Source organism: Schistocerca gregaria, chromosome 7 (assembly GCF_023897955.1).
Source record: "Schistocerca gregaria isolate iqSchGreg1 chromosome 7, iqSchGreg1.2, whole genome shotgun sequence".
Classification (NCBI taxonomy): domain Eukaryota; kingdom Metazoa; phylum Arthropoda; class Insecta; order Orthoptera; family Acrididae; genus Schistocerca; species Schistocerca gregaria.
In genome coordinates this window covers 359,207,610-359,220,336 of record NC_064926.1, presented here as the reverse complement: position 1 = coordinate 359,220,336, position 12,727 = coordinate 359,207,610, and the positions used below count along the sequence as shown (strand labels likewise).

General features: G+C 38.4%; 1 protein-coding gene across 1 annotated transcript in view; it reads left to right on the top strand.

The window, feature by feature from the left end:
• LOC126281253 (28S ribosomal protein S30, mitochondrial) overlaps positions 1 to 12,727 on the top strand; it is a 59,379-nt gene that overhangs the window by 21,445 nt on the left and 25,207 nt on the right. The window contains exons 2-3 of the mRNA XM_049980045.1: positions 3,678 to 3,819; positions 9,911 to 10,211. Coding sequence (XP_049836002.1) covers positions 3,678 to 3,819; positions 9,911 to 10,211 — 443 coding nt within the window. The remainder of the gene's footprint in view (positions 1 to 3,677; positions 3,820 to 9,910; positions 10,212 to 12,727) is intronic.

The following is a 12,727-nucleotide window of genomic DNA, read 5'->3' as shown; positions in this document are numbered from 1 at the left end:
ACCCGTCGTTATAATGTAATTGGATACATAAAAAATCTACTCACCAAGTGGCAACAAGAGAACAGGTATGCATAAATCTCGTCTGATGCAAACCCCATCAATTAGTCTTTCCTTCTCATCCCATCAGGTAATTCTCCCCTGACCCAAGACTCTGGGCAACTTTTCTGAACTCTATCATTTTCTTAAACCTCACCAGTCCTCCGCCCCTCTTCCTTCCTCTTCAACCCTTTTGCCAGAAGAAGGAGCCACTGAAAGCTTGCAAATTCTAATATCTTTTATACGTGTGTTCTCCTGCCGCCGCTTGGTGAGTAGATTTTTTATCTGTCCAGTTACATTATATTTTCAGAGATTGATTATTTTGGTTGATAAGATCCAAAATTCGTAGTATTTCAATGAAAAAAACCAGTTTTTGGAAATATAATGTAATTGGATAGATAAAAAATCTGCTCACCAAGTGGCAGATGGAGAACACACCAAAGAAAGGTATTACATATGCAGGCTTTCAAGCCAGTGGATTCTTCTTCTAGCAGAAATGTTGAAGGGAAGGAAGAGGGGTGAAGAAAAAGGACTGGTGAGGTTTAGGAAAAGAGTTACTGTTCAGAAAACTCACCAGAACCCTGGGTCAGGAGAGACTTACCTCATGGGATGAGAAGGAAAGACTGATTGTTGGAGACTGCACCGGAAGATATTTCAAAACCTGAGAGCTTAAAGGTGGAAGGTTGGGTAATACGCACCACAGAGATTACTGCTAAAGTGTTCTGCATGAGTTAATAAGAGCTAAAAGCTAAGCGCGTCATATGTGATAGAGGTGAGAGGGGTATGGTGAAACATAGACAGGTCAGAAAATGAAAGATGTATGAAATGGAGTGAAGAAAGAAATGATGACTGTGAAGAAATGCTGAGACCTGAAAAATTAGAAAGAATTAGCATACATGGGTGGCGAGAACCAACATCGTATTGTAGCTCTTACCAACTGTGGAGCTCTGAGGAACTTGCATCTGGGGTAAGAATGCAGATGGCGCATGTAGTGAAACAGGCACCAAGGTCACGACCGTCATGATGTAGTGCATGCTCTGTAACAGGATATTGCATGTTGCCACACCCTATACCCATCCCCATTCATCCTAACTGATAACTTGGTAGTAGTCATGCCAATGTAAAAGGCTGAACAGTGTTTACATAACACCAGTCGTTTTCTTCAACCCCTTCCTTCCCCTTCAGTCCTTCTGCCAAAGGAAAGAGCCCCTGAGTCCAGAAACTTGTGAACATAATACCTTTTGTATGTGTGTTCTCTGGCTGCTGCATGGTGAGTAGATTTTTTTCCCACACCCTTACATCGTAGTTAGTAATGTTGGCACTCCTACATGCAAAATACATATTCTCAGCTTCAAACCAATGTGTTTCTATCGACATTTACGCATCAAATTTGTGGTGTGGCCTCGTAGAACAAAAAACTTGAAAGGTTTATAGAACTTTTCTCATATAAAATTCATGAAGAAACTTGAACAAGAGGGCCATCCACCTTTCTTCAGTGATAGATTTGATTGGTCATTGTCAAAATCAACAACACATGTGGAAGCGATTAGGAGTGGGGGAAAAAGAAAGGTCATGTATCGTTTATTTACCTTATGCAGAACCAATCTCTGTGACAACTGCTAGACATTATGGAGTGTAGATTTTCTTTGAGTGATTCTGAAATGGTCAGGGCAGAATTGGGTGGCTGGTAAATGCATCTTGTAATCAACATCACTTCACTTAGACCTGTTACATACATCCAGATAACGCCACAGTCAGACTCAGTTTGACCCTCAATATGCACAATATTTCTGCTGACTGCAGTGACACTTCCCCTCCTATTGCAACTAACCTCTCTTCGTGATATATGGTCCATGCCTTGCTAAGTATTTTGGAACTTTCCAATTTCTGTTTCAGCCATCTTTCGGTTTTTAGAATAATTTGAGCTCAACAACTTTCCTGGAGGGCCGTAAAGCCAGGAACTTTGTACACAGTCTGATTTCCCTCTCTGTGTGTCGACTGGTGAGTGTTCATCACAGGACCTCAAACTGCACTCGGCTTGAAACCAAAGGGCCATGAGCAACTCTGAGTATGATATAGCAAATTGTGAACTCTGCTTGCTCCTCCTGTGGAAGGCCAGCAGTCTTCCCTTCTTTCACCAGTCACCTGTATGAGATGAGGATGACCTCAGAACCCAAACAACAGACATTATTCGTGACAACATAAGAGACAACTTGCAGACGACTGCAAGATGCACCCTCAGTAGCCACAGGCAGGACCGTGTCCACATCTCGGATGATGCCTCCCAGCAGACATACCGAGCACACATTGGATTTCTTTCCAGACCTGGATGTTATTTCCCTAAGGGGCTCCATAATGCATCTAACATTGGAGCTTCTAATAACTAGCATTCCTTTGTCCCTGCTTGCCTGCACAGACCCTGCTGAAGGAGTGACCTCTATGCCCATTCATTTGAAATAAATTATGTCAATTTGTTGTCTAAGCAGGATGCTAACAACTGCGTAACTGTTCTTTCCAGCATCAAAACTGTCCTAGCCTTCTTGATTGATTTATGAATTTTAATAACCACCATCACTGTGATGACGATGACAACTAATCCCAGTCTCTCTACTGACACTGTTGATAAGGTCAGATCAGTTTGCAACTACAAGGTAGCTGATGACCTCATCCCCATTGGGGCATTACATTATATTCTTCATTCTGTTTTGATCTCTTGCAATTTGAAGGAAAATCCTATTTGGTACCAATACAAAAATGACAGAAATGACTTAGCAAAGCCTCCAGCAGAAAATGCATGTATGTCAAACTATGGCTTTGAATATGAATGTCTGTATGTGAAAATAATTACATAACGCAGTCAAGTAAAACACCGTGATCAAAGGAAATATATTTTCAGCCATGCAGATTCAAGGAAGTAGCATTAACCGGGTTTTGCATATGACGTTGCCCAATATCACTGAGCTCTCTCTCTTGCTGGGAATAACTGTGATATGAGTTGGCTGTGCTGTGCTATTATTAGCATCACCCATATTATGAAATTGTGATTTGTATTCTGACAGCAGATGAATGCTGTGGCCCAGTGATTTGACTTCTGTTAAGACAAAAAATTTGTGTTTTTTCTGAACAACTAGCCATAGTGTTTCAAAGTTGATAGTAGTGTGTGTCAGGTGTTTGGTACATCCCTTCAGTGCTCAGTTAGATATGGCGTTTTTCTTCTTCATTTATGCCTTTTATTAATTAGTCATTATTACTTTGTACAAATATTTGATACAAGAATTATTTCAAATGAAATCTTGATGAATGGATAGAGATATGGATTACAAGTGGTTAGATAATTAGTCAAGGAATGTAACATGACATTTGATAAAGTCAACAAGAATTTTGTGTTGGTTGTGATCTAAGATCACTGACCAAGTGCTCAGTGAGAAATTAATGCTGTTTTCAAACAAATGTTTGAATCACAAAGGATGTAAAAAAAAAATTACTCCTTGCTGTTGAACTAAGAGTTGTAAAGAATGTAGGAAGTTGTGTAACTATCATTCTCATTTGTTCCGAATCTCATCTGATCTCAGGAAACAAAGAAAAAGTTTATTATTGTTGGACCATAATGTAAGAAAGACTAAATGTATTATCTGTTGCAGGAGGGAGGAAGAACTGGATTGCAGAAATAATCTGGATGAGGGTAAAATGGAAAATGCAGTTGCAGCCTCTGTAATAAAACAAATAAACAGAATTTTACTGGCAAATTTATCACCTTTTATTCCACATCTTCTAACAGCTCAGGTGAATCTCGGCAACTATTTTCTCATTCGCCAACAATCCCATGTTTTGTGTTCATGTGCGTGTGTGTGTGTGTGTGTGTGTGTGTATGTGTGTGTGTGTGTGTGTGTGTGTGTGTGTGTGTGTGTCTGCATGCACGTATGTGTACGTGTGCATGTTTTGTTACGTTTCCTGAAAAACTAAAACTGGTTCAATGCAGCCACCTTCATCAGGGAGGCAGCACTGATCCCCCCTGCAGCGTTTGAGGTGGAGAGGCGGGAAAGACTCTCTCATTTTCAGGTTGCTCATTCTATGTAGACAGAAGTGCAGCACCCCCGTTGCTTAAAAAGAACGGGTGAGGCGGCGGGTTCTCCTTCCATGGAAAAGTGACAGCGAAACAAATTTGAATGCAATAGCTCCTGTCTTCCTTTATGTGACATATCATCTTGGGACTATTTTACTAAGTCTGTGGACATTCTCATCCTAAGGCCCTTTCTTTGGTAACATGTCAGTTGGTTCAGAATTGTGGGAAAACTACTTTTGTGGGGGAAATTTGCATATCAGAATTACCAGCTCATTAATTATACGTGATCAGCCTGTGATTGTGGTTATTTGGTATGTAATCTCTTCTACAATTTGAATTTGTGCTTGGATTTAATTAATTAAATATTTTGTAACTCCTCTGTAGAAAAGCTGGGTAAAATGGTCATTGTAAGCTATCCACATGTGTGAGAGCCAGAAAAGCCTCTTCTTAAAGGAAGGTATTGAATCAAATTGGGAGGGGGGTGAAGGAATTTATTGCCCAACTTGACTAAAACAATAAATAGGTTGATGGTACATATCCCGAGGCAACAGGGAGTCATCGATTTTGTAATAGTGGAAGGAGAGAGATAGAGAGAGAGAGAGAGAGAGAGAGAGAGAGAGAGAGAGAGAGAGATATGTGCGTGCGTGCGTGGGTAGGTGGGCGGGTGCACACACTTATGTGCATAGAGAACAATGCTTGACTACAGGAAACAGATTCAAATGGATGAAGCAATTATGCAGATACGAAGAGGCTTGCACAGTATAGATGTATGTGGAGAGCTGCATCAAACCAGTCTTTGGACTGTAGACCTCAACAACAACAGCAGGAATTGCTAACCTTATTCCACAATCGTCAGTGTCAGCCTCTGCCGCTGGATGTAGGTATATTGCAACACTAAGATGTTGTGGCTAAGTAAGCCACTCATGATTGAGAAATTAGTCATTTTAAAATCCTCACTACCAATGTCCTGTGAAGAGCTAGAGCTTCAGCAGTGAACTGTAGAAGAAGAAATGGCTAGAGTCTTCCAGAATTGGGGAAAGAGCTTACACGAAATATATCCATCACATCCACACAACACTGCTATTACAGTTGCTAGTATTCAAGAGGCTTCAGAACCACCATTGCATGATTAGCTTCGCTCATGGCTGAATTGAGAAATATATGCATTACATTGAACTTACGTAATCTACTGTTAGACCTGCTGATACTTCAGTATGAGCCGGCTTCAATAATGTTGTTATGCAAAAGAAGTAAAAGGTATATACTTACACATGTTTTTAGTGATCTTGGACCTCCACCTATATTATAGACTTGTCAATGAAGCATTACATTGTAGTGAATTTGGTAACAAGTTGTAAACTACTTAACTGATTGCAGTATGTTATTACTTATCAGTGAAATAGTGCTGGCTATATAAAATTTCTTACATGAGATTTAAAGACTACTCTGAAGCAGTCTCAAGCAGCATAGGCTCACAGGCGCAACAAAAACAAATTACTACTGAAGGCAGTGTGCACTTGCAACCCCCCACCCCCTCCCTCCCCACACTCACACCTAAATGCGCCTGGCTGCAGCCATAGTGACACTGATTGTTTCGAAGTAGTTGCTTAGGTAGACGAATGTGGAGGGAAATCTTTCTTGCCAGCACAAGGTCCTCTGAACAATGTAGATGGGAATGATCCTTCCAGCATCTCTTCTGTCCTTATAGTCCCCTTCCCATGTTAAAATGCGTTAATGTTGTTGTTGTTGTTGTTGTTGTTGTGGTCTTCAGTCCTGAGACTGGTTTGATGCAGCTCTCCATGCTGCTCTATCCTGTGCAAGCTTCTTCAGCTCCCAGTACCTACTGCAACCTACATCCTTCTGAATCTGCATAGTGTATTCATCTCTTGGTCTCCCTCTACGATTTTTACCCTTCATGCTGCCCTCCAATACTAAATTGGTGTTCCCTTAATGCCCCAGAACATGTCCTACCAACCGATCCCTTCTTCTAGTCAAGTTGTGCCACAAACTCCTTCCCAATTCTATTCAATACCTCCTCATTAGTTATGTGATCTACCCATGTACTCTTCAGCATTCTTCTGTAGCACTATATTCCAAAAGCTTCTATTCTCTTCTTGTCCAAACTATTTATTGTCCATGTTTCACTTCCAACATGGCTACACTCCATAAAAAATACTTTTAGAAACGACTTCCTGACACTTAAGTCTACACTCAATGTTAACAAATTTCTCTCCTTCAGAAATGCTTTCCTTGCCATTGCCAGTCTACATTTTATATCCTCTCTACTTCGACCATCATCAGTTATGTTGCTCCCCAAATAGCAAAGTATCTCATTTCCTAATTTAATTCCCTCAGCATCACCTGACTTAATTCAACTACATTCCATTATCCTCATTTTGCTTTTCTTGATGTTCATCTTGTATCTTCCTTTCAAGATACTGTCCATTCCATTCAACTGCTCTTCCAAGTCCTTTATTGTCTCTGACAGGATAAAGGTTTTCAGCATTTCATGAATACAGTTGGTGGTTGGTGATCCACTCTATAATGCAGTGGAAAGTGTGTTGGCGCCTTGTTTTGCGCCCAAAAAAAAAAAAAAAAAAAAAAAAAAAAAAAAAAAAAAAAAAAAAAAAAAAAACCCCACACACACAAGGTACCTTGAAAAGTTACAAAATTTCCATTGCCATCATAACACTCAAAACAAACAACAAATGATTACTAGTTCACCCTGTAAATGTATTACAGCTATCTGATGAAAAAAAAGTTTAAAATGTTTTTAAAAGATGTCATCAAATTAGTCTTTGGTAATTTCAAAACATGTGTTATCATGCAATCATCATAACCTTAAAATGTTATCTACTGACAAAATACCTTTTTGCTTTATTTCACTGTTATTGGTTTTGAATGTCTTTAATCACCAGGTGCACATTTTTACAGCTAATGATGAAACAAAATAAAACTATAAACAAAGCAACAGCAAATTATTTTATATATGTGCATTTTCTGACAATAGAAATGAAAGAGCCTGAAACTGGTAAACGATAATAAAATAAATTTCAAAACCTAACAGGTAACTGTTGCTTTAACTCTTTCCTAAAGACAATGTTTTACATTCCCCAAGTAAGAAAAAAGTCTCTTCACTTTTAAACTGTCACTACTTATACAGGATGTTTATAAAATGAGTGTAAATAAAAATGTGAGGGCTGGTAGACTGGGTCAAGCAAACAACTTTCACATAGCAACCCATGGTCACATACCTTAGTAAGAGCAGACATTGCCTGCAGAGGGAGTGACTGTTAAAGCTAAGTTTTAGAAAACAGCCACAAGTAGCACTGTATTTCTCATTACCTGTTTTGCTCTTCAAATGAACAAGAGCATCATCAGAATATACAGTTTAAAGTTGGCTGAGAGCATTGAATATTGCATTTAAAGTTGGCAGACAGCTCTAAAGGTTAAACTGGCTGTACTGTAATACTTAAACTTACGTTTAAAGTACAGTAGTAAATGGTGAAATTGACAGCACCAAAGATGAAATTGGAAGGAGCACTTTCTTTGGGAGGAAAGGCGACATGCAATGTGCTTATGCGTCAGCGGGTGGGAATGCTCTCGATGCTCAATGGTTATATATTCAGTGGTTTCTAAATCCTCGGGTGACAGTGGCATGCATTTTCACGGTCATCCACAGATCCCCAGGAGAGACTGGTGCACTTGAGGTGAGTTGTCCACTGATAGGGTATTGGAATGGTGCTGTTGCATTTATGCCATACATTGAAACTCGATAAATTTGTTTTGTGATACAGGTGCAAAGGTCAGTTTTACGCAGTCACCAACACACACTGTGTACACCAGAGCTCAAAGAGGATGCATTAGCAGTGCTGCAAAATGTGCCCTCGACAAACTCACAGAGTGTTGCTTGAGAAATGAGTGTAAGCCATTCCATGGTCTGTTTCACTCTTACTGCCTTCAGAAAGCTCAGACCCTTAATCCAGAAGATGTTCGACATCTCATTGACTTTTGACAGTGATTTTTGCAGAAGTGTGCCATTCAACCTGAATTCCCATACTTTGTACTTTTTACAGATGAGGCATCCTTTACAAACGAAATTGTGTTCAACAGCCAGAATCAACAAAAACGGGTTTGGGAAAATCCTCATACTGCTTTTGTTTGTGGTCACCAAGAGTGCTTTGCTATCAGCGTTTGGACAGGTTTGGTAGGCAATAATCTGATTGGTCTTTATATGCTCTCCAGATGACTGAACACAGACAGCTACTTAAACTTCGTAAGGGAAACACTGCCAGAGCTTTTGGAACGTGTCCCACTCAACATGCCATAGTGCATGTGGTATCAACATGACTGTACATCTGTGTACTTCGCGCATGCAGTGCGAAATCATTTGGATGAGACCTTTGGTGAGAACTGGATACGGCATGGCTTCCACATTTCCCTGACTTGATGCTGCCCCTCGATTTTTTTCACCTGGGGCACCTGAAATCTGTTGTTTACGAAATACCTATCGAGATGGATGAAGACACCGATAGGATGAATTATGACAGCCTCTGATGCAGTCTCCACTTTATCAGGGGTGTTCGAAAGAGTGCAACGGTCAGTTGGGCACTGGTGCACAGCATGAATTCAAGAATGAGGGTGTAATTTTGTGCAGTTTTCATAACTGTTTGCAAATAAAAGTCATGAAATGTAAACACTACCTCTCTTTTACCTTCATGTCACAAAGAAATTGAAAATGTTGTCCGGCAGACATGCTACAATGTCAACTTGGATGATGGGTTGTATGTGTACCTTCTAGACAGCGCTCAATTAGATTAGATTAGATTAATACTTGTTCCATAGATCATGAGTATGACACTTCGTAATGATGTGGAACGTGTCAGGTTAATGAAAGATGTCTGTACAAGATATTACATTACACAAAATATTGCATGACACTAATGCTTAAGGTAGTTTTTTTTTCCCCTCCCTTAATTTATATCTAAAAATTCAGCCAATGAGTAGGAGTTGTCATCTAGAAATTCTTTTAATTTATTTTTAAATGTTGGTTGACTATCTGTCAGGCTTTTGATGCTGTTTGCTAGGTGACCAAAGACTTTTGTGGGAGCATAATTTACCCCCTTCTGTGCCAAAGTCAGTCAATGCTGTTAAGTGATGCCTACTGCCAAATGCTAAGGGATGCATATGTAGTTTGCTATGTGACAGTTGTTTGTTATGACCCGCTCTACTAACCCTCTCATTTATTACATTCATTTTAGAAACACCTTGAATATAGACTGTGAGATTAGAGGATTATTTTTTCCAATGAAAACCTTTTTTTAGAAGACTAACAGTGGTTTCAAAACCACATCCAGATAATTTTAATAATTTGTAGGAGAAAGGCGTATATTATACATTTTTTGTAATTCCCAGTTTACTATTTTATGTTTGTGTACAGTTTATTAATTACCTGACTGGAATGCACTCTAAACTTCTCAGAGGAATCCAAAGCCTGAGTGGAATAATTTTCATATACTGTTTCACAGTGTGTATATCAAAGCCCATTTGTAACTGACTTTAATTATTAGTTACATTTCTCATATAAATGCAAGTGATCAGGGATATGTTTAAAGATTTCCATCATCCTAAAAAATCCTATTAAAGATCAGCTATATGTACTCTTAACTGCAGATGTAACATAATGATATACTACACCACAGTTAAATTGAAAAAAGTTTATTTGAGATTAATGCTTTTATTATAAATGAAAATGTAATCTTGTTTCAGACAGAACTTCCTGTGGCTACTATAGAGATTCAAATGTTTCAGGTTGACTTTGAACCTCGTGTAGAAGCATTTTGGTTCGTTGGAGGAATGGAACCAAGTAGACGACAACGTAAAGGAAGAGAAGGCATGAAATTTCTTACTAAGGAAGATGTGGAAAGGCCAGCTGATAGGCCGGTGCAGTATTTTGGCTCACCAGTGCTACAACTGAGGCATGAACTTCCATTGCCAGTCATCAATACTGAGAGACTGCAACCAGAAGGAGTCTCATCTATAGAACATTTTCAGTTTGATCCTAGAGTCTTAGGTTATGGCTTCACCCATCGGAATGGTACTACTATACCAGGTAAGTGACATCAGTACCTTTTGATGGAATTTATATTACTGAAACTTATGGAGAGAAAATAAGCTTTAGTAGGATTACTCATATGTTTCTCCTACATTGGAAATTCTCACGTTTTTTGTGCCATTGTTTGCAGCTCATGGTAAGTGTAACAATTAAAATAATTGTCATAAGAAATCAAACTGTATTTGAAATGGGAAAAATAGACAAAAATTATCATTCATGTGAAATTTTTTGTGCAGTGGCTTTTCTATAGGTGGCTGACATACATCACTAACTCGCCAAACTGTAAGTGAAACACTGCTCTTTACATGGAAGGCGGAAACCACTCCACAAAGAGTGTGTGGTGCCAAAGTCAGTGCTCTCAAGACACAACTTAAAATACGAGAGTGCAGAAGTTTTACTTAGTAACCAGTGTAGTCTGTGAATATTATTCTGACTGGGAAGAAATCACATACGGTGTTCCACAAGAGTCAGTTTCTGGTCCACTGTTGTTCCTCACGTGTAAAACGATCTTCTATATAATATACAACAAGCAGAATTAGTTATTTTTGCAGATGACGGTAGTATTGTAATCAATGCAAGCATACACGCAGAAACAGAAGAAACTCTCTCTCTCTCTCTCTCTCTCTCTCTCTCTCTCTCTCTCTCTCTCTCTCTCTCTCTCTCACTCACTTTCTCAGTTGTAAAAAGACACAACATATTCAATTCAGTGTAACACATGGTGAGGAAAAAATAAATGGGGCATAAACTTCAAAAGCCTTCGGTGTTCATGTAGATGAAAAGCACATTTTGGAACTCCTAAAACAACTTAGTTCAGCCATGTCGGGACTTAAAATCATTGAAAATCTTGGGGAGAGACAAATCAGTAAGTTGACATATTTTTCATATTTGCATTCATTAATGTCATATGGAATAATATTCTGGGGTAACTCATCTTTAAGAAATAGTCTTCATTGCTCAAAAACGTACCGTAAGAGAAATATGTGGTGCACATCCATGACCATGTTGTAGAAATCTGTTTAAGAAGTTGGGCATTCTGTTTACTGTTCACAGTATAATTTTTCCCTAACAAAGTTTGTTGTAAATAATCCACTGCAGTTCAAAAGGAACATTGATGTATGTAATTACCATATCAGAAGCAAAAATCCATATTAAGGGTATCTTATGCATAGAAAGGGATGAAGAATGCTGCAACAAAAAATTTTCATCATTTATGAAGTGATATACAATATCTGACAGCTAGCAAAGTAAAATTTGAAAAGAAAAAAACAAAAAACTCTCCTTGACAACTCCTGCTGTTCTGTAGAAGAATTTTTATTAGTGTAATGGTGTAAAAAGATGGTGAGTGGGAATTACTTACTCACATTTGTAGATACTTAAAAAAAGCTCTTTATAAATGCTCTGCATGTAGCCATTTTTAAAAATTAAGTTGTGGTCTTAAGTTGTGGGCGTAAAATGACTCATTCCACATCAATACAATTTATCTTGTGGATGATCGATGGAACATGAAACTAACTACAGTCTATTCAGAATGACAAAGAATTTACCATGTCAGTCTCTTGTATCAAAATTTATAAGATCAAAGACAATCATTCCTTCTTTTTTTATTTTTTAAGTGAAAGCTTCCTGTAATTCTTGCTACAGAAGATTACAGCACATGTAAAATGAAAGTTGATTAACAGCTGCATTTATCCCTCCAATTAAATGAATCTAAAGGAATGTGGAACAAGTTAGGGTATCATTAACATGAGACAAACGAACCATATTAACTTAATTTCTGCACTAACTTAACAACATACTTTCACTGTAGCGCTAAACAGTGTTTGTGCTTATGTTAGCTAAATTTAACGTACTAAAGTATGGACAATCACTACTCTGAAAAAAAGATGCTATTTCCCTAATCACACTAAATAGCCACTGTGTTTCTTATTGGTAAATTGATTTGTACTTGATTACAGCAATATTTCTTAGTGAAAATTGTTAGCTACATCTGAAAATTCAGAATCCTGTTTAAAATATAGCACTACTTGTGATGTTGGTTTCAGCGAACACTGCTACATGCCCTGTAGCTAACAGAACTTTTAAATCCATTAAATGAGACAATCAGATGATTTATTGCTGAAAGAGACGTATGCAAGATCTGCAGTTATCTACAAACACAACTAAACTCCCTAAGGTACCATTTATGAATGGACCACAGGAAGAACAATTGATGGTAAGCCTCTGTGTGACCTCAAAACGGACTTATTTTATTGCCGTGGTTTTCACACAAAACACACATTGATTGACTCTTCTGATAGCATACACTCTTGAAATGTTAATGGTAATCCACACCGTGATGTACAGAATGCCTCTTTTAGTGCCTGTGACTGGAGATCAGTGAGCTTCTTCCTAATACTTTTGCATTTACTAAATTAGCCTGTGATGAAATGTGCTGTTTTTCTTTGTATCTTGTGTATTTCCTCTATCAATCCTATCTGTTATGGGTCTGGAACTGATAAGCAATTTCAAGTTTT